Source organism: Dermochelys coriacea, chromosome 25 (assembly GCF_009764565.3).
Source record: "Dermochelys coriacea isolate rDerCor1 chromosome 25, rDerCor1.pri.v4, whole genome shotgun sequence".
NCBI lineage: Eukaryota > Metazoa > Chordata > Testudines > Dermochelyidae > Dermochelys > Dermochelys coriacea.
In genome coordinates, this window is record NC_050092.1 from 10,186,608 (window position 1) to 10,208,771 (window position 22,164).

General features: G+C 51.2%; 1 protein-coding gene across 5 annotated transcripts in view; it reads right to left on the reverse strand.

The window, feature by feature from the left end:
* LOC119848324 (granulocyte colony-stimulating factor receptor-like) overlaps nucleotides 1-20,762 on the reverse strand; it is a 30,622-nt gene extending 9,860 nt beyond the window's left edge. For all 5 annotated transcript variants that reach the window (XM_038383996.2, XM_038383997.2, XM_038383991.2 and 2 more), the window contains exons 1-9: nucleotides 20,625-20,762; nucleotides 17,425-17,537; nucleotides 14,335-14,418; nucleotides 7,975-8,322; nucleotides 7,204-7,324; nucleotides 6,781-6,962; nucleotides 6,213-6,364; nucleotides 5,013-5,193; nucleotides 2,886-2,968 (exon numbers count right to left, since the gene is read on the reverse strand). In XM_038383996.2, the coding sequence (XP_038239924.1) occupies nucleotides 2,886-2,968; nucleotides 5,013-5,193; nucleotides 6,213-6,364; nucleotides 6,781-6,962; nucleotides 7,204-7,324; nucleotides 7,975-8,322; nucleotides 14,335-14,389 (1,122 nt within the window). In that variant the 5' untranslated portion in view covers nucleotides 14,390-14,418; nucleotides 17,425-17,537; nucleotides 20,625-20,762. The remainder of the gene's footprint in view (nucleotides 1-2,885; nucleotides 2,969-5,012; nucleotides 5,194-6,212; nucleotides 6,365-6,780; nucleotides 6,963-7,203; nucleotides 7,325-7,974; nucleotides 8,323-14,334; nucleotides 14,419-17,424; nucleotides 17,538-20,624) is intronic.
* Between the last annotated feature and the right edge of the window lie 1,402 nt (nucleotides 20,763-22,164).

Sequence of the window (22,164 nt, forward strand, 5' to 3'; positions counted from 1 at the left end):
TTTACAAAAATGTCCATTTTATCAAGACAAACCCTTTTTTCTGGAGAGAACAAACAAACCAGTCCCAAACAAAACACTCTGATGTTTAATTTCCTAGCAGCTCCAACACCAATACAAACAGGGAATCATCACCAAGCGGGTGTGTTTCTAGTGGGGTCCTGCAGGGATCGGTCCTTGGTCCGATGCTCTTTAAACACTTTTGTCGATGACCTGGTACGAGAACATAAAATCATCACTGATAAAGTTTGCAGCTGACTATAAGACTGGGGGAGTGGTCAATAATGAAGAGGGCAGATCACTGATATTGAGCAATCTAGATCGGTTGGTAAGCAGGATGCAAGCAAACAATATGCGTTTTAATACGGCTACATGTAAACATCTACACTTGGGAACAAAGGATGTCGGCCCAACTTACAACAGGCTCTATCCCGGGGAGCAGGGACTCTGAAAGAGATTTAGAGGTCATGGCCGATAACCGACTGAATCTACGCTCCCAGTTGACGCTGTGCCCAAAAGGGCTAACGAGACCCTTGGATGCATAAACAGGGGAATCTCGAATAGGAGCAGAGAGGCAGATTTACTTCTGTATTGGCACTGGTGCAACCGCTGCAGGAACTGTGTGTTCAATTCCGGAGTCCACAATTGAAGAAGGATAATGATAAATCCGAGCAGGTTCAGCGAAGAACCACAAGAATGATTAAAGGATTAGAAAACCTGTCTGATAGCAACTGAGCTCCTTGAGTCTATCTAGTTAGCTTAACGAAGAGAAGGTGAAGGGGTGACTCGATCACAGGCTATAAATATCTACATGGGGAACAGGTATTTGACGAGCCCATTATCAGTCTCGCAGACACAAGTGTAACCAGATCCAATGGCTCCAAGTTGAAACTGGACAGATTCAGACTGAATATAAGGTGTAAATTTTTAACAGTGAGGTTAATTAAGCATTGGAACAATTATCAAGGGTCATGGGGCATTCTCCATCAGTGACAATTTTTAAATCAAAGGTGGATTTTTTTTTTTTTAAAGATGGGCTCTAGTTCAAACAGGAATTATTTGGGGGCAATTCTCTGGCCTGGGCCATGCAGGAGGTCAGACTAGATGATCACAACGGTCCCTGCTGGCCTTGGAATCTAAGCATCGAATACACAGAAAACATAGGAGAGAAAGAACAGGTGAGTGTTAAAGAGAGAGAACCAGAAAGCATGAGTGAGAGAACGTGAACAAGTTCAAGAGAGAACAAGGGACCAAGACAGACCAATAGAAAGTGTGATTGAGGAGGAGATGGAAAGTCCGAGTGACTCAGAGAGAGAATCAGCTATGCTGATGTCCCTGTTCCTATGGAGCAGTCTGCATCAGGGCAATGGCCCCTCACAGTACGTCTACACTGCACACTAAGCCCACAGTCTGACTCAGGTTTGAGCCTAAGCTCCCCTTTGTTCACACACAAAATCAGTCTGACTCGAGTCCACAAGCAACTCAGGATCTGGTCCTAGAACCCCGCTGGGGACAGGTTGGGTGAGAGCACAAGTGCTGCTGTGACTTAGGTTCAAGCCCCATCATTTTGCAGTGTGGACACACTGCTCAACCCACTGACCTGAGTCAGAAGGGCTGCGTAGTGGAGTGTGGACAGGTTAAGCACAGCTGTGAGACCTGGGTCCAGTAACCGTAAAGCCAGGTTTACAACGCGGCATGGACACTGAAGTCCACAAGCTTGGGTGACAGAGAGACACAGGCTTAGTGCGAAGTGTAGATACCCCCGCAGTTACACACCATGCTGCTTCAGTACTGTGTCACCAATGCGCCTGTTTGCATAATGCTTGAAGAGACAGGAGATATCCACACGTCCAGGCTGGGACTGCTGCTGGTGGAGAGATAGCTGCTGAAACTTTTTTCCTCCAGTCGGAAAATGTCAATTTGTTGAAACCGAAACTTTTCAGTGGGATGGTTCAACGAACCCTTCAGTCAAAACCAGAGAGAGAGAGAGAATGCGAGTGACTAGTCAATGGACTGGTTGTTAGGGCTTCCACTAGGGGCAGGGAGAGTTGCCCTATGAGCCGTCTCTAGGTAACAAGTGCCTTGTCCCCCTCACCAATGGGGTTGTTGGGTGCCCACTCCAGAATAGCTAATTGGTCTCTCCTCACCTGGGAGGTGTGACCCACATCCTAACTCAGGCAGAGCAGGGGCTATCGTGGGTGAGGGTCTCTCTTGAAAAGTTTCAAAAGATCGTGGCTTAGTCCTGATGTGGAATGTAAACAAATTTCAAACCCTCACATTTTTTTTGTTTTTACCAAAAACCAGAATTCTTGTTTTCCACCCAGCCCTAGCTGGGACACAAACCCACATACAGCCCAGCTCCTAAATCCTTTCCCAACCCTTCCCGGGCAAACAAGTAACGATTTGGGAATGTAAAGGCCAAATGTGACCTGGATCATCCAATCTCTCTTGGGGCTGGCCTGGTCGTATTTGCAGAACTTTGTCTATCCCTTGGGGCTTGTCCCTGGTTCTGATGCTACTCATGTCTGGGAAGGGATCTCCATTGGTTACAGTTCTCCACTCATGCTGGTATGAATCAGGAGCAGCTCTGCTTAAAATCAAGTGAGAGGAGAAGTCAGGCCCATTGATGTCAATATGGCTTTGCCAGCAGAATTAAACCTTAGACCGAGCCCTAAAAGCTGGGAATTCTCAGTCAGGGACCCTGCAGCAGATGGTTCTTGTTAATTGTACTTCATGTTCTTTATTTTGATCCTTAACTGCTGCAGGGGCAACCACATGGAGTCAGGCCTGGAGTCACCCATGACACGTGCAATGCAGGACTATAACCCAACTCTTTATCCCAACCCCTTCCCAGGTTGTCTGCGCTGGATCCTTGCTTGGCCCCCTACCTTCCACATCAGAATGATCTCATTCCTCTCGTCAGAGTCCGGCGTGGCTATTCGTCTCCAAAGAGCCGGCCCTCTGGACGGGGCTAGGAGGTGGCCGTGGGCAGGCAACGGCAATGCGGGAGATGCAAAGGAGAGAAATGAAGTCATTGAGAGAGAATCCTGCAGGGGGGGAGCTGATAGCAGAGGTGTGACGCACTCTATATATAGGTTTCAGAGTAGTAGCCGTGTTAGTCTGTATTCGCAAAAAGAAAAGGAGTACTTGTGGCACCTTAGAGACTAACAAATTTATTAGAGCATAAGCATCCGATGAAGTGAGCTGTAGCTCACGAAAGCTTATGCTCTAATAAATTTGTTAGTCTCTAAGGTGCCACAAGTACTCCTTTTCTTTTTACTCTATATATAGAGTGTGAATATAATGTAACTAAAATATGCTTCAGGCAAAAGGTCTCTTGTAAGGTATCATTAGAAAGCTTATAATATACTGAGTGTGGTCATCCCATTTGTATAAATGTATTACTCTTGTATCTGAAACTAGAAATATGAAATATAACTCTGAGGGCCTACTGTAGTTATGCAAAGTGTGGGCCATTAATGGTGGTTTGGAATCTTGACGGCTCCCATCAACCAGGACAACTGACTGTGGATGGCTCTGTTTGCAGGCCCCCCTTCTTGTGAGTCAGGCTGGGAGGAATACAGGCTTGGGATCTTACAGTGATGTGTGATCATGTCACCTGAACTGCAATCCATCTTTAACCTGGTGCTTTTCCACTGAGAAGGAGGGGTGGGAACCCAGAGGGACAAAGGATTCCTGCCTTATGCAAAAGATATATACGTGGGTGGAACAGAACAAGGGGGGAGCCATCATGAGGAATCCCCTCGCTTCCACCTGAGCTGGAACAAGGACTGTACCAGGGGAAAGGATTATGCCCAGACTAGGAAGGCGTCCAGTCTGTGAAAGAAACTTATGGAAACATCTCTAAGGGTGAGATTTTATCTGTATTCAGCTTCCTACTGTATTAGCATAGATTTGTGGGTTTTATTTTATTTTGCTTGGTAATTCACTTTGTTCTGTCTGTTACTACTTGGAATCACTTAAATCCTACTTTCTGTACTTAATACAATCACTTTTTACTTATTAATTAACCCAGAGTATGTATTAGTACTTGGTGTGGGGGGGGGGGGCAAACAGCTGTGCATATGTCTCTGACAGTGTTATAGATGGTGAACAATTTATGAGTTTACCTTGTATAAGCTTTATACAGGGTAAAACGGATTTATTTGGAGTTTGGACCCCATTGGGAGTTGGGCATCTGAGTGTTAAAGACGGGAACACTTCTGTAAGCTGCTTTCAGTTAAGCCTACAGCTGTTAGGGGACGTGGTTCAGACTTGGATCTGGGTTTGCAGCAGGCTAGCGGGTCTGGCTCAAACAATGCAGGGTGCTTGAGTCCTAAGCTGGCAGGGCAGGAAAGCAGGAGCAGAAGTAGTCTTGGCACATCAGGTGGCAACTCCCAGGGGGTTTCTGTGATCCAACCAGTCACAAGAGAGTATAGATTGCTCTGTGCTGCTACCTGGGGGAGACCGTACCAGACCCACCGCTGCTACTCTCGCAGCCATCAGTGACAGAGGAGTTTGTTTAAGCCTTCGTGGTGAATATAATTTGTATTACAGGAGCACTCAGCTTGGACCCTCACAGCCCCACAGAGACACACACTCCCTGCTTGAGGAGTGGACGGTAGATGGCACCCACAGGGTGGCGGGAAGAGGGGCAACATACAAGCCGGGAGAGATTGGGGTGACAGCAGGCAGATGGTTTGGGCGTGCAAGCTAAGTGCTGGCACAATCAGGGTTACTCACATTTATGCACTTGCACAGGGGACGAGGAGGAGGCCCATGGGAAAGGCCTCAGGGCAGAGAGGGGCTGGTGCTCCTGAAATTTGGGTCTGAGGTGGGTGTGGTGGATGGTCCTACTTCCTGTTCTATCTCCCTCCCTGTCCATGCTTCCCCAGCTCATGGCCGGGCTACTGGAGACAGGAGGGAGGAGGAGGACAGGACCTGCTATGGCAGGGTGGGCAGCAGCCTTGGGGTGAAGACAGGAGGGGGCTGGAGAAGTGAGCATGTCTAACTACCCGCAGGCAGAGTCTTCACAAATCTCTCATGGCTCCAGGCGCTCCAGGAGGGGTCCCCTTCGCTCCAGCGGGAGGCGTCGCTCTGGTATAGCGCTCGCACCTGGATGGAGTAGTTGGTGAACGACGAGACGCCACAGATGTCCTTCGACGCGGGCACGTCCTCTGCGGCTGTGACATCCACCTTCATGGGGGGTGGGACGGGTCCCTTATAGCTCTTGTCTTGGCAGCTCGCCCCAATTCTGCTCTAAAGCACTGATTTGCTGTGCAGAGCGGGTGGCTCAGGGGCTCTCCACCTCAGCTCAAACCAACTAGAGGCTCTTCAAGCTGGGCTCTCTCCGCCCCAGTAACCCCAGCCAAGGGGCATGATGGAGGACCGCTTCCCCCTGATGCAGGAACTGGGTTCAGCAGAAACCACCTCTGTTCTCATAGGACACTTGAGAGAAGCAGAGGGGCCTGAGCCAATGTGATGGCTGCCATCCTGTCTGACACACTGGGGACTGAACCAGGGACCTCCAGAGCTAAATGGAGGAGCTGCTACAGCTTGAGCTAAAGAGTCAAGCCTCCCTAAGCAGGCCTGCAACAGGCTCATCCCTCTGTGGGTCAGCCATGGGGCTGGGATTTGTGAAACAAGCACCAGTGAGTTACACTAGCCCCCCCAGCTTAAGCAGGAGGTGGCCAAATGCAGGGGCGTTTCAGCGAGGGCCTCCTTGCCTTTGGAACTTGCCTTCCCTCTCTTGATCTCTCCGAGCCCAGACTTATTGAGCCTGTGAGACTTCTGGGCCAGCCCCTTCACTGGTGTACGTTAGCCTTGCTCCACTGCTGATTGAGAGCAGAGGATGAGCCAGGTTTCTTCTGGGTGGGGAGAGCTAAGCAGAAGGTGCAGGGGGGAGGAGGGAACCTTTATTGGGGGTATGGGGTAGAACTAAAGATGTCACATTTTGGCCATTGAGCCAACTGCTTCAAGCATATGGATTTGTTCTCAGGAAGTGTCACACGTGTGCCCAAGAGCTCTGGGCCAGGTGCATGGATTAGATGGACGAACAGATAGCTGGGTAACTGCGTGGTTAGGATGGAGAGAGAGATGGAAAAGCCAGCCAGCATCCCTAACACCCCCCACATCTCCAGGGGTGGGAGGGGGGGATACACCTATGAAGCAGGTGTCAGTCCTGTTACTAATTCCTCCCACCAACAGCCACCCACCTGTGTCCAGGATGCCTCGTCCATATCACGGTACCGGATCTCATACCGCGCGTCCGTCACACGCAGCAGCTCCTCGTTGGGCTGCCGCCACGCCACATGGAAGCAGTCGCTCCTGTCCGCTGTGGCGCTGACCTCGGGCGGGCTCAGTTTCACTGTGAAAGGAAAGCCACAAGTGTGGGCAGCATTTCTGCATGCCCCTCCCTCAACGCCCAGAGACAAGCAGCCACAGTCAGGCTCCTCTCAGAAGCACAGAGGGGGAAGCAACAGGCCTAGGGGCACATGGAGAGTCAGTAGCAGAGCCAGGACTAGCTCCTGGATCTTCTGAAGGAGATCCCAGTGCGATCCACCCGGCCACATTGCAGGGAAAGTCAGTCTTGTGATACCTCTAGCTCAGCCCAGAAATCCACCTGTGCAAAGCTTTGCTAGCTCAGTTTGGCTGGCCCAACGAGTTCAGAACCCAGTTGGACCTGAGAACGCCCCACCTGTGGTCCTAGTCCAGCAGACACACCTGCCCGGGCTCGGTTTGTGTCAGTGCCGCTGTTCCCCTCCCCTGGCAAGCGGGTCTTACCTACGCTCATCCCATGCAGGCACTTGTCTGTGGCGCTGGCCTGGCCCAGCAGATTCACAGCTGTTAGCCTGACTTGGAATGAGGCAAAGAGATTCTCCACAGGGATGGTGCAGGAATGGCTCTCCCGGCTGGAGACGCACGTCCCGGCGTCTCTGAACTTCCAGAGGCAGCGGCCTGCTTCTCTGAAAGGGAGAGAGCCCAGGTTAGCAGCTGCCGGGTCTAGGAACATGAGTGGTGGAGATCAAACCCCACCCTCGCACCTGCCAGCAGGACAACTCTAAGCAGGGACGTCAGGGGGAGGAGGGAGAAAATCAATAGCTACATCTATAGGGACAGTCCCTTTTAATTGTTAGGTGCTGGGATGTCAGTCCTCTCCCGCTCCCTCCCCTCCCTCTCAAGCTTACTGCCAGATGGAGAACTCACTCGGTGATGTGGAGGGTGTAGGTGGTTGGAAGGTAGGTCTCCGGCCCGGGGTCCCAGTAGCAGGTGATGTTCCCGCCCCAGAAGCTGATGCAATGTTTCACTTGCAGATTTGTCGGTGGGACTTCAGAAAGAGAAGAGAAACAGCCAATAGAACCAGAATCCACTGCTGGAGGGGACGGTGCTGATTGCAGGGTGCTGATCCCAGAGCACCCTCAGAGCTGGGTGCAAACTGGATTTTCCGTTTCATGGGAAGCTCCGTGTCTTCCATTCCCGGCCCACCCCCATTCCAAAACAGAACAAAAACAAAACCAAACTTGACACCTCTAATAAAATCCCAGAAAAAGCGAGTTTTGGGTTGATCAAAACATTTCACTCTGATTTCAACTTAAATGTAACACTGAAAACTTGAAACTCAGCGTGGTTTTGAGATGACAAATTGAAATATCGCATCCTGACAAACCGAAACATCGGAACAGAGCATTACTCTCCCCCGCCCCCGAAATTCCATTGACATTGCCCCAGAACATTTTGCTTTTGACAACTCATCAGCGGAAAAAAGTTTGGATGGAAAAAATCCAACCAGCCCAGCCCACGACTGCAGCACGAGCCAATGGGCTTGGCAAGGGCTCAGTGCCCCCCTCCCTCCCACTGCCCCCAGTGGGAGGCGAGCACTCTCCAGGCTTTCCAGGATGGGCCCCTACCCAGCCCTCCTGAAAGTCAAGCCTAGTGCACCTCCTCCCCTAGCCCGGGAGGTAAGGGAACTGCACCCACCTCCAGCCTGGTACTCAGCCATACCCAGCAGGTGCAGATTGCTCCGGTGAGACAGGTAACAGCTCAGCTCCCCACGGGGCCGCTCTGCGCAGAGAACGGTGACCACAGTGACCGTGCCGTTTCCTGCAATGCTCTGGTTCAGTGGCAGCTGCCTAGTCTCTCCATTCAGTCTCCAGACAATATCGCCCGGATGGGCCTGACCAATCTGCAGGCAGCTGGGGTTGAGGGTGCAGGAGGCTGTCAACGGGGTGCCAAGACAGGCCACTGTGGGATGCAGACTTAGCATGCCACAGCTGGGCTGTGGTGTAGGGACTCTGCTGCCAGGGCCAGGCTTCGGGCTGTTCGCTCCTGGGGAGAGACGCAGGACAGCTCAAAAGGGGGGAGCTGGGGTCTCTCTCATGCAGACACACTTTGTCTGGGGGTCCTCTGATCCCAAGGAACCAGAATGTGCCTGTCTTGGGCTTTGTTCTTGGCTAAGTTTAGCCTCCATCCCCGTTTCTAGGATGCTGAACCTGCAGTGGCTGGCTGCCTGGAGCCCCAATACAGTGGGGATATGCTCAGTGCTTGCCCTGACCAATGCAATCACCACCCCTTATTAAACCTAAAACCAGATAAGCCAGTCGGTTTCCCCGATTACCATGGTTGAGTTAAGCTAGGACCAAAACTGTACTGGGACAGGAGGTGAAACTGACGGGGTATATTCTGCTCCCTGCAACAGGTTTCCAGGATAGGGAATCGGTGCCACAGTTTCCCCCCTCTTTAAAGTCCACATTATAAAATACGCATCTTTAGGACTGCCCACGGAAACCATCCTCCCCGCTGATCTGAAACAGTCTGTTCACTGCTCAGAAGCTGACAGTCTGCAAGTATCAAAAGCTTGTTTCCAATCAGTGGTTTTTTTACATTGTTCTTCGAAAACTTCCTTGAAATCACATTGCAAAACATTTCAATAAAATGGCATTTCCGAGTGAAAACTGCTCCACTGAGAAGTTTCCAGCCAACTCTATTAAACAGTGTGGACAGAGCAGAAGTTAGTAGATGCAGAACCCGCTTGTGGGCACTAGGTGGAGTCAGGGGAAAGAATCCAGAGGGGCCCTCAATAAGCTTTTTTTGTAAATGTGCTTCATTAAGGCTCTCCATAAATCCTAGCGGCTGCTTACTTCAACCAAAATACAAGGACCTGCTTTGAGAACCCACTACTTTCAAGAGGGCATTTGTCCAAATGGAGGCAGTTTATGGCCTGTAACAGGGGTTCTCAACCTTTTTCTTTCTGAGGGGCCACCCCGCCCCGACATGCTATAAAAACTCCACAGGCCCTCTGTGCCACAACATCTTGTTTTCTGCATATAAAAGCCAGGACTGGCGTTAAGAGGTAGCAAGCAGGGCAATTGCCTGGGGCCCCAAATCACAGGGGGCACCAAGAAGCTAAGTTTCTCATGCTTCTGCTTCAGCCCCAGGTGGCAGGGCTCAGGGCTTCAGCTGTGGGGCTTCAACTTTCTGCCCTGGGCCCCAGACAGTCTAACGCTGGTCTTGTTTGGCAGCCCCCCTGAAACCTGTTTGTGGCCCCCAGATCCCTGGTTGAGAACTACTGGCCTAAAAGCTGGTGAAATCATGTCTACACCCTTGCTCAAGAATGCTACATATTTGCTTTGATCAGTCCATAGGTGCTGGAACTAAGGGTGTTGCTGCCCCCCCGGCTTGAAGTGGTTTCCATCATATGCAGGGTTTACAGTTTGGTTCAGTGGCTCTTTGCAGCACCCCCACTATGCAAATTGTTCCAGCTCCCCTGCACCAAGCATCAGCCACCCATTTACAATAGCAAAGAGTCAGGCAAATTTGCATCCCACTTTGCATGTGCCTAGATTGGGGAAGGCAGAGAGCAGAAGGCTGGACAGAGGACACACGGTCAAGACTTTAATAACAGCACTGCCATGGAGCTACCAAAACATCTGTCTCGGAGCACGTCACAAAAGGATGCTCAGCAAAGTCCAATATCAAACCGCTAACGCATGCCATCTTTCCAATCAAGACATTGGATTGTTCCACAGGCTGTCTGGGAGAGAGAGAGGCGGGAGGGGGGTGAATTGAATTGAGAAAAAAGAAACAAGATTGGGGGCCAGATCCCAAGCCAGTGGCACTTGCAGCCATATGTATAATAGGCGCACTGTGGGGCAGGGGAGGGGCAATTTTTTCCCATTTGAGAGGGCCCCCAAAGCAAGCAGCATTACAACCTGGTGCATGGGGGTTGCAGCACCTCTCCGCTTTGGCCCACCCAGAGGAGCAGATGAGCCGAACCTGAGTGGCGCTGTGACCCAGTGCGCCAAGTTACAGTGCCCAGAGCGGGGAGCCAGGCTCAGCCCCGCGGGACAGAAGTCACCACAGCGGGGTGAGTGCAGGGTGGGCTCTCTCTCCAACCCAGCCAGGGCTGACTGAGGTGCGGACTTGGAGGGCGAAGTGCTGGGATGGAACCACAGGGGTTGGCGGCGAAGCCCGGGATCTCCCCAACTCATGTGCTACATGTACGTACCATGTGAAAAAAGTTTCCGGGGGCAAACTGGTGTCACTAGCCTGGCTCCACTCAAGTCAGCGGGGCCAGATCCCTAGCGGCTATAAATGGCACAGCTCTGTTGAAGTTCATGGAGCTAGTCTCTTCACCCCAGCCGACAGTCATCCAGCTCTCTTTTGCACAGTCATCTATTTCACAAGCAGCCAGTGTTTGGATGAGATGGAGAACCAAGGGGGTGACCACGTGCCCTTATTAAAGATCCCAAGCAGGTCATACAAGAATAGAGCATTAACCCAATGCAACCTTAGTTTGCCCTCCTTGCATGTAATATGATACAGTCTTTAATTAAACAATCAAATTTCCCCCCCCCCCGCAGGCCCCCAGGATACAGTGTACAGGATGGACCTGCTCTGGGCAGGAATAAGGGCTGTGCAGTGAAAGAGGCTGTTGTCTGCAGGAGCTGGTCTCATTTGTTGAGGAAGTTGGACGGTGTGCAGCAGTGAGGGAGAGGCCAGAGAACGGCTCAACTGTGGCCTGGTCCGAGCTATTGTTATTCTGGAATGCGTTCATTTCTGCCACGACCCCGTTCTTTGGCCTACAGGGAATTACAGAGGTGTTTGATGCTGTGGATCTGTTAACCAGATGCAAAGGGCTCCCAGTGTCCCGCATTTCCCTCTTTTGGTTTTTCTCATTTCCCCCAAAATAAATAGAATTCTGCTCATTCTCTGAAACTTTGGAATTGATCAGCTGCATTGTGGAAAAGTTATTGGGTTGCGTCCAAACCGACACAGCAACGTCATCCAGTTGAGTGGACAGGCCTTCCAAGTGTGGCCAATAAAGCGCACAAACAGGGGGGCTGAATTAAGGCGGCCTGAATTCTGGTGTTTCCTAATTTCTGCATGCTTGGCTCTGTAACCTTCATAATACTCCTTGAATGTAGTTTTTTTTGAGTGTGTAATAATACAAAGATAGATGGGGTGTAAAAGCTTCCCTGCCTCTCAAAACAAAACCCTGCCCCACACACACAATCCACCCCTGGGGAGTGGATGAGAGAGACAACAAAACCCATTATTGATGTCGCTTATGACATGACTGGAAGGCACTCAGACACTGCAGTGATGGGGACGGTGTAAGAATCTAGCTCGAAGAGGAGCTCAGATTAGATGGTCATAATGGTCCCTTCTGGCCTTCAGAGCCTACAAATAGACTATTACTGCAGCCTGCCAGAGCAATGTAACCCTCAGCCAGACACATCCCCGGTGCCCAAGTGGTTTGGATGCGTTCCCTGGCCCTGACACAGCAATGGCATTCTTTCCTCTCTCCACACTCTTCACTTCAGCCAATCCGCTCCAACTTTCATTAGGGAATCGAGAAAAGTGGCAGCTCCCATGCTGTCACGCGGAGAGAAAGCAAAGGGACCGCGCTGTACCTGCCGGCACAAAGGGGCAGAGATAGCCAGCTCCCCTACCCTGTCTCCAACAAGAGCAGGCCTCAGTGTCCATGAAAGCCAGGCTGCCGCCCATCTTCACGGCAGCTGCCTGTGGCTCCCAGCGAGTGCCCGGCCTCTCAAGCGGGTAGGAGAAGGGATTAGCCGGCCGTGTGGGATGGGGGCTGGAGCCTGTTTCCCACAGCACCACACGACTCCAGAGCAGGATCAGGGACTCACCACAGCCTTTTGCAGAGGTGGAGGAAGCCAGGGACTCCTAGTGCAGGTGGGAACGTCCCAAACACTGACCATGAACAGGAAGGAGGAGGTTCTGACATGCGCTTTGCCTGTGACATCAAGAGGCTGCAGGGACAAGACACAAGACGAGGGAAGATTTGCCCTCTGCTGCAAAAAGACCTGCAGGATCTGTAATGAGCACAAATGGTCCAGGCCGTACTTTTACTTCTCGTCTGAGAGAGCCCTCCGGCTGCACAGTGTGGCATCCTCCCAGGATTCAGTACCAACGCCAAAGAAAAGCACCACCTATGTTTTCCGTGGAGATCTCCAGCCCGGCTTAGATTCTTCCAGGCATCTCAGCCCAACCCCAGGGCCAGGTTCCCGGGGAGTAACTCTTCCTCAAGGGTTGACTGTTAACCTGAGCCCACGGCTGGAAGCAAACTCCCACACAGCTCCTTCCACTCAGGACTGTGTGTAATCAAAACAGCACAAACATTTCTTCCGAGACTAAAACCTTGCTCGCATGCTACGAACTTGGAAGACTCTATAACAGCATCGCCTGCCCTAACATTATGAAGAAGACATAAAACAGATAGCATCAGACACTTCAGCATTCAAGGGATTTGGAATGAGGCACATTTTTCGTTATACAAGTGAGGACAAGGGCCACTTGTCTAACTCACAAGGGCACTGTGAGATTGGCCTTGGAAGAGGTAAAGCACTATGGGGCGATATTCACCCTGTGCAGTGGGCCGGCATAAGCTCCATGCATCATCTGTGTCCCTCCTGTGGGACTTATGAGGGGCAGAAGCTTGGTGATGGCAATCTGCACAGGGTGTGGGCCACCTTCTGCAAGTGACACATGGATCCTCAGCCTGGGTACATCCAAACTAGACCAATTTCCAGCCTATGAGGATTTGCCCCCCTCCTTCCAATGGAGCACAGAACCATGAATTTAAATCTCCTGAAATACTGTGATTGCTTAAACAAATCCCATGCATTGCTGGGTAGGTGGGAATGGCATTCCTTCCCCCAGGAAACCTATCAATATGGCCTAATGGGGAAGAACTGACTTCTGTGGTAAGACAGACTTCATATGCCCACCGTCAGAGCCAATCTGGTGCCCTTGGGATGCCACCTCTGGTCCGCATGCTAATTCCGGCATATTTTTTCCACAAAAGAAGAAACCTTTCAGTGCTAATCAAAAGCAAATCCCTGTAGAGCCACGGAGCAGGGCTGGCCCAAGGCCAGTAATGTACACAATGTACCTTCTGGTTCAGAAAGACATTGGGGGACTTAAAATATGTAACAAAACAGCAGCATTGCCCAAGAGAAACAACACATCAGCAGCAAAGGGAGTTCCTGGAAACCGCAGTGATTCGTGGAAGAATAGCCATCACGTTACTAAAGTATCTTGAGCTGGGATAAACAAGCTTCACGGGGCTGTCAGGAGGTGTTGGAGCCAGAGGTGACCTGGTCCATCCAGTTCAGCCTCCTCCCTTGCTCCCTGTGTTCAAGATATTTGCGCTCCTCTGAGTATTTCTCAGTCTCCCTGAGCCATGCTTTGGATGCGAGTCTCAATGACTCCACTCTTGCACTTGGGAAAGGGATGGGGATGCAAAAGATCAGGTGGCCTTAAGCCAATGGCTCTCAACTTTTCCAGATGACTGTCCCCCTTTCAGGAGTCTGATTTGTCTGGCATACCCCAAGTTTCACCCCATTTAAAAACTACATGTTTACAAAAATCAGACATAGAAATACAAAAGTGACATAGCACACTGTTACTCTGAAAGATTGCTGACTTTCTCATTTTTACCATATAATTGTAAAATAAATCAGTTGGAATATAAATATTGTACTTACATTTCAGTGTATAGTACATAAAGCTGTATAAACAAGTGATTGTCTGTATGAAATTGTAGTTTGTACTAACTTTGCTAATGCTTTTTATATACGCTGTTGTAAAACTAGGCAAATGTGTAGATGAGTTGATGTACCCTCGGAAGACCTCTGCGTACTGCCAGGGGCACAAGAACCACTACCTTAAGCCACCTTTGCACCTACTGTATCCTTGGGCTTGTTGCTTGGCCGCTGGTGTGAGTTAGAGCAACCTCTGGGCTGCTTTAATTTACACTCTGCTTCCCATGTTCCCCTCCCCCCCGCCTTGCCTCCTCCCTTCTCTCTTTCTTACCGGACCTGGAGATGCCAAGTGAGAAGATCCAGGACAGCATCAGATTCAGCCACATTCTCGTGAATTACAGCTTTGGTGGAAAACCTTTAAAAAAAATAAATGGGGGTTGGGGGGAGAAAGAGGATAAAGGAGACCTGGGGAGTCTGATCCTGATCTCCCTTAGCCCAGTGTGAATCAGGAGTAACACCACGGAAGCCAGTTAACTTATCCCCCTTTCACACCAGTGTAAGAGGAGACCTTGGCCCTCAGAAAGCTGCAGGTTTCAACAAGAATTGCCTCCCAGCTCTGGGATAAGTTGGGCTAGAAAGTTACACACAGAAGCAGCTTTAATGCCAACAAATCTGTAGGGACCACCCAGATACCATGATAATGGGCATGGTATAAGAGCCTAAATAAATCCAATAGCCACTTTCTGTGTGCCTCAGTTCTTCCCCTGTAAAATGGGGCTAATCCTCCCTCTCTCACACCCTGTGTCTCTCTGGACTGTTTCGATTGTAAGTGCTTATGGGCAGGGACTGTCTCTCACTGTGTATTTGTACAAAGGGGCCCTGATCTTGACTAGGGCCTCCGGGTGCTACCGGAATACATATAGAGTATAGGGGTCTCAAACACGCGGCTGTTATTTCCTGCGGCCTGCCAAGCTCCCCGTGCCCCCCCCGAGTTATTTCCTATGGCCCGCCAGGCTCCCCTCCCCCCAGCATGCCATGTCCCCGTTCCTCTGCCTATCTGCAGGCACTTCCCGCCGCCAAACAACTGTTTGGCAGCGCTTAGTGCTTTCCAGGAAGGAATGGGGAGGAGCGGGGAGCCGTGCGCTCAGAGGAAGAGGCGGAGAAAAGGCAGGGAAGGGGCGGGGATTTGGGGAAGGGGTGAGAAGAGGCTGGGCAGGGCGGGGCCTCATGGAAGGGGTGAAGTGGGGGCAGGGCCGGGGGCAGCGCGGGGGGTAGGGGCGGGGTCAGTGATGCGGCCCTCGGACCAATGTACTAGTCTTCATGTGGCCCTCGTGGCGATTCGAGTTTGACATCCCTGGAGTATACAGAACTCCTCAGCAGTGGGGAGCGCAGGCCCATGGGATGCTCCTTGCTCACTGTCTCGCAGGGTGGGCTTGGGGGTTGGGGAAGCAGGGACAGCGATTTCACATCTGCCTGGATCCACCAGCCACGTGGAACTGGGTGTCAGCCAAGGAGGCCTTTCCACGGTTCTGGGACGGCTCCCCTCAGGCTAACAAAGCCTGGAGCGGGTCTCCTGACACCCTGCACCGTGATGTGCATGCCTTCAGGATCCCTATTGTAATTAAATGAATCACTAACATCCCCAGCTCAGGCAGCAGCGAGTTTAAACCTCCCTTCACTGAACAGCAAGCAGCTGTAGAACGTGGCTGGAGTGCTGGAAACACCATTAGCCTCTTCCAAGCACTGCACGAGGAGATGAAATTCTGCTGCTGCTTCTCTCTTACTGGCACTGACAGACCAAAGGCTGGATTGAAGCCATCCTTAGCTTAGCAAGCCCCTGGGTCTTCCAGCAGCTTGCACCAAGACTAGATCCCACCAGGAGCTGGGACCTCAGAAAACCAGATCTACACCCGGGATGAAAGCCTTGTCGTTGGGCTTCTGGTCTCTTTGCACTACAAGATCTGCTCACATGTCTCTTCCCAGAGATGTATGTGGTGTCTATTCTTTTCCCTCTGCCAGTAATAAACATCAGTTTCTAGACTCCAACAGGAAGCAGAGGAAATGCACTGGCCCTTGGGTGCTAAAGCTTTTTTTCGGGAGGGGCGGGGGGGGGAGACAATTAAAATCCAAGTCCAAAAGCAAAAGCTCTCCTGCTCCTTGCAGGAATTAAATTCTTATTAGAAGGAAGCTCTGTGAAGATGGGAGATTGACTGAATGGCAAACTCCAGTTAGTACAGCAAGTTACTAGCTCTTTAATGATTTTAAGAGTGGTTACAGAGGAGAGTTTTATGGGCAACTAAGCCCAGATGTCTCTTGAAGCTTTAGTCATGATAATAGTTTGCACTCACACGGCTCCTTTCTGCCAAGGAGAGCACTTCAGACACTAATTACAGACTCACTGCCCACCCCCGCACACCCTGTGAACTAGGGAAATATTATTACTCCATTCTTAGACAAGGAAGTGGAAGCCCAGAGTAGGGGAAGTGACTTGTCCAAAGATGCTTGTTGAGTCAGTGGCAGAGGTAGGAATAAAACCCCAAAGCCCCTGGAACCTAGCCCCAGCTGCTCCACAGCCCCAGACCACCTTGTATCCCTTTCAGGATGCTTAAGAACATTTGCCAGCCTTTTCAGCCTCACATCAGGCTCCTAAACACAATTTAGGAACCCAGGGAAAACGGAGACGATTTAAACACAGGGTGAGGCGCTTTCCTTGGGGGACCCAAACCAGAACATTTCTGCCATTGTCTGGGGTACAAAGAGGAAAATTCCAGTGCAGGCGAGACTCCAGGTGGCTTCAGTGGGTTTTGAATCAGGCCCCAAGTGAGCAGCCACCAGCTCAAAGCCCCAGGGAGGGGGAAGCCCTGGGTTCATTCTGTTTGTCCAGATGACTGCAGGTCACCAGGCCCCTCTGCCGTCCCCTCCGCATCACGGTGATGTGACCCAGCAGCTCAGCTCTGCAACACTCACCGGTCCCGAGAGGAGCAGCAACACAGCCGATCGTTTTTTAACTCGATGGCTGGCGGTAGTTGGTGGGCCGGGTGCAGCCCTGTGCTCTCCCACCCTCCGATGCAGCCAGCGCTCTTACCTCACCCCCACATCACTGCTCCTGCTCCCTTCCCACCAGCGAGTCTTCCTAGGATTGGGCCTGGAGAAGCTCTAACCGCTCCAACAGCCAGCATCCTGCCCCACCTCCTACTCCACCACCTGGTGGGTAAAGCTGGGGTTGGAGCAGCTGGTTGCTCCCCCATAGCTCGCACTCCCAGGCCATTCCTTACTGCCCCTCCTTATGGCATCAGAATATCTGCCTCCCCTCTTCCACCCAGCCAATGCTCTTGCATCTTTCCCTGCAGCGACCTCCCACTGGGGGAAGATTGATTTTTGAGAGTGGGATCTCTCCCATAGCCCATTCCAATGGGGTTACCTGCTAGGAACAGTCGGGATCAGTGAGAGGAGGGGTTCTTCCTAAAGCCGGTGCTTTCCCATCATTATCCTACAGCATCAGGTACCAAATGTACTTTTCTCTCTGGTTTGCTGCTGGAAATTAAAAGAAATGAGATGCATACGCCATGTAAGATGAGAACTGGCTAATCCACACACATATCATCTTGGCCAGGCCCCAGAGTCAGACACAGACAAGTTAAATGTCAAATGAGTGGCCTCACCGGCCAGATGTTACCAGCGAGGGGTGTGCCCTTGCCCCTGTGCAAACAGACCAGCCCTCAATCGAAGGCTACTCAGAACCAGCTCGGTAAAGTGCTTTGGGATCCTTCGGAAAGAAAGGTGCTGCACAGATGAGCCTTACACTAGAGACACAAAGGGACGAATTCAGAGGGGATGTGCAGACAGGTGTCAATATGGCCAAGCTAGTCCTAGTGCACGAGATAGCTCATAGCTGATCATTATTTGAATTATACCAGCATCTCAAGGTTCCAGGCCAAGTGCCGAACCCCATTGCACTAGGCCGTATAGACACAGCTTCTGCCCTGAAGAGTTTATGGTCAAAACAGAAGGCACAGATTGGTGTCCCCATTTTGCAGATAGAGGACTGAGCCCCCCACCCCCGAGAGATTAAAAGACTTGCCCAAGGTCTGGCACATAGTCAGTAGCACAGCTGGGAATGGAACCCCAGCATGCTGAAGCCCATCCCAGGGCCCTAACCACAAGACCAGCCTGTTAGCACAGCAAGAGCTACTTCACATCCCCTCTGAATCTGGTCCAATGACACAGCTGAGCTCTAGCCCCCAGTTCCAATGGAAGCAGTTCTACTGCTGCTGATTTTTAAGCTACTTTTCTGCCCTTTATTTCACTTCTTACATTTTTATGAGCAAACCTCCATCTTTAAGGGGGAAAGAAAATCACACAACAAAGAACAATACAAACCCCAGGAAATAACAACTACTCTGATATTTCTGTCCTGCGGGAGCGGGGAGACAAACACTTACAATTAGAACGACAGGCAATAACAAAGCCCCGTCAATTAAAACGTGGTGGCGCTAGGAGCGAATTTTAAACATCCACTGAGAATCAGGGCAGGATATTACCCAGTCCCCAATCAAAGATTAAGTCTTCAGCGGAAGCCATAAAGCTACAAAGACAGCAGCTTGATGAGAAGCACAAGGCGGCTCAGTTACTCTGCTGGGATTGGAAGCTTTGTGACAAACAGATAATTGTGGCTGGTAACGATGCTCCTTGTTTAAAACTTCTGTGGGCTGGGAGCAGATGTGGAGAACTGGTGGTGGGGACTGGGGTTACGGAGCCCGGGAAGGCACATTACAGGGATATTATGCAGGAGGATGGAGACGTGTTTCTGTCCTAATGTTATTCCTCATCCAGAAGTTTGTGTCAGCTGAAGACTGATCCGTACAGGAGCTGAACCCCTGGAATTCCCATTGAGATGAGCAGAAGCATCAGGTGCCCCCCTGGGATTCAGAGGTGGCAGGGAACTGCTGCACTATGCTAACACCCCCTATTGATTTTACATGAAAGGTGCTCAGATACCATGGTGATGGGTGCCAGAGTAAGACCCCAAGATAGATGAATTGCCAGGGCCAAATTCTGCCCGCAGTTATACCTGGGTAACCCATTGGGGTAGCAGGGGCTGCAGTTCAACCTTGGGGTGCAGCCTTAAACACCATCATCCGCTTCACAGCAATGATCAGCCACTGAGATATCTGACCTAGACCCACCCTAGCAGTCGATGGGCAGCAGCTGTCTACAACCTTCTCCTTCAACAGCACAGACACTCCCTGTGTGACCTTGGGCAGGTGACTTAGCCTTTCTGTGCCTCAGTTTCCCCATCTGTCCCATGATGGGGAGATCACTGCCCTACCTCACAGGGACATTGGAGGATAAATATTGTGAGACGCTCAGGTACTATGGCAGTGGGGGTGGGGGTCAGATAACTACCCCAGAGGGTGGGACTACTCAATAAACCGCACCTAATGTAATTCTTAACGGCAGAATGACCCTGGACATCAGCTTTGGGGATTCAGAGGATGGGGGTCCTGGGGGCATGGCAATCTGGGGAAGACCTAGCTTGGAGTGGGGTGTATACAAGGGCGGGTGAATTGGGCAGATGCAGAGGGGACTGATTCGAATGCGTCTCTAAGTGAGGCAGAGCTCTTTGGGGAGGAGATGGGGGCTGATGGGCACAGATTCCTCGGGAGAGTCTGGTGCTCTTTGCCTGGATGGGATGTGGTGCTAGGAAAAGCTCCCAGCAGCCCTGATTGCAGCCAGAGGGAAATCAGAGAAACAAACCAGCAAAAGTCACATTTTAGCAAACATCAGCGATTGAAGGGCCATGGGCACTTGGGAGGGGCAGGGAGGCGGCCAGATTCAACAGTGGGTTTTTTTTTCTTTCCTTTCCTTTTTTTTTATAATAAAACTCCAAACCATTAAGTTTCAGATCGTTTCCTCCTCATCTAACACCCCCCCACACATACTTCTCCTACTAGAGACACACATTCCACCTAATACACACGTACATCTCCTAAAATACACCCCCCCCCCAGTCACACTGGATATTGATGTGCCATTTACAAATAGTTCATGAAGAGTTAATAAATGGGTATTCAACTGTTCTGGAGTCCAGCCCGTTGTTTATAACCGCAACTTAGAACCGTCTAAAACACTTTCTATTGATGTGGCAATAAGCAGCTAGAACACACCCGACTTCTGTCAGTTACACATTTATAAGATGCATCCGATGAAGTGAGCTGTAGCTCACGAAAGCTTATGCTCTAATAAATTTGTTAGTCTCTAAGGTGCCACAAGTACTCCTTTTCTTTTTACATTTATAAGAGCGATGAATCACTTAACAACCCTTTTAGGAATGGAGGTTTAGCCTAAAGTGTAACCCACACTTCTAATAGGAGAAATGGATGTCTGTGCCTAACAGAGACCCATATTCTCTCTCTCTCTCTCTCCCTCCCTGGTTTCTCCTCCTCACCCATTCACAGACTTTGCTGCATTCATTCCGTTTTCTAGCAGCCACCGAGACATTTGCACACTCTCCTGGCAGGTGCAGTCCAGAGCTCCTAGCCCCGAGCTCTGCATCCCTCACACCCTGGATCTGCCAACACTTTCTTCTATGGACAATGACGGTTTAAAGGCAGCACTTACCTTTGCTGCTCTCTGGGTAGAGTTGTCAGTGTCCCCCCACAGAGGAGATTGCAGCTCCTGAGCTGGGGTTGTTGGGCTCCCTCTATAAATACCCCCACATGTAGCCCACAGGGGACAGTGAGGAGGGGGCTTCTCAGACTACAGGTTTAAAGCAGCAGAGCTGGGTGCGAGGGTGGGGGTAAATCTCGGCCCTGACCAATCAATATAAAGAGGAGGAGACTACCAGGGATGAGCAATTTCTTCTGCTGAGCATCACCAAGCAGCTTCTTGAGGTTGCCTGGGTTCACACGACCCGGGCACAGCTCAGATGGGGGGAGAGCCGCCCACGCTCCAAAGTTGTGCTCTGCAGCCGCCAGGTGCTTTTTCCTCTCGTCTATCTTGCAGACACCACAGAAGGGCAGGTAGTTAGTTCCCTCTTACAGGCCCTGATCCCACTCCCCAGGGAGCCAGAGCTGCATCCTGGCCAGATTCCCAAAGGCCTCATTACCCCTGGCCTCTCCTGAATTGCTCCCAGTGTGCTGAGCTGGACACAGGAGTTTACTTCCCTTCCTGGCCTAAGCTGTTCTGGACCAGCACGTCACTGGGCTCCATACCCAATCCCCGGTGCAGATCAGCGCTGTCTCTGTCCCAGGCTTTGGGTCAGCCCGTTCTGGGACGACGAGGGCTCAGCTGCAAAGGCTGAATTTGGATCTGACCTTGCCCAGAGTTTGGGGATGACCGGCCAACCCCTAGTGTTCAGTTCAGGGCATTAAACAGCTGTTTCCCCCTCCGCCTCCGAGGTGGGGGAAGTGGTCCCAGTGCAGTGTGCAAAGCTGGTTCTACCCTCACGGCCTTCGCCCCGTCTGTCCACAGAGCGCTCCTGGTCACTGGGTCTCAGCTGTAGTGATTATACAGGGGGTAGCCAAGCCACTTCCAAAGTACCTCCCTCCTGGCATGGGGCAGCCCAGCTGGTGCCCCACCTGCAGTTCCCTCTCCTCAGAGCTCCTCCATAAATGCCACCCACTTGGCCAATAAAGCTCTGGGTTATCACAGGCCCTTCAAAACAAAGCCCTCAGCATTCAGCCATTCATCCTTCCCCGCTATTCAGCGAGTCCTGTCTGCCTGGCTGTGTCTACACTGCACACTAAGCCTGGGTTAGACTCAGATTTGAGCCCAAGCCCCCCCCGCTTCCATCCACACACAAATCAGTCTGACTTGGGTCAGCAAGCACTCAGGACCTGGGTTCTACGATCCTGCTTGGGGGCAGGGGGCAGAGCCTGAGTCTTACTGTGACTCAGGTCCAAGCCCTGTCATTTTGCAGTGTGGATGCAGCTCAAGCCACAGACCTGAGTCAGAAGGGCCATGCAGTGCAGAGTGGATGCCTTAGCACGGCTGTGAGAGACGGGTCCAGCAGCGGTAAGCCCAGGTTTACAATGCAGTGTGAATGCTCAAGCACAAGCTTGGAAATACCAGCTCTAGGAACCCAGCTCCCACAGATCCAGGTTTAATGCAATGTAAACTTATCCAAAGGGTCTCCTGCTCTCTGCTAAAGTCTCTGTTG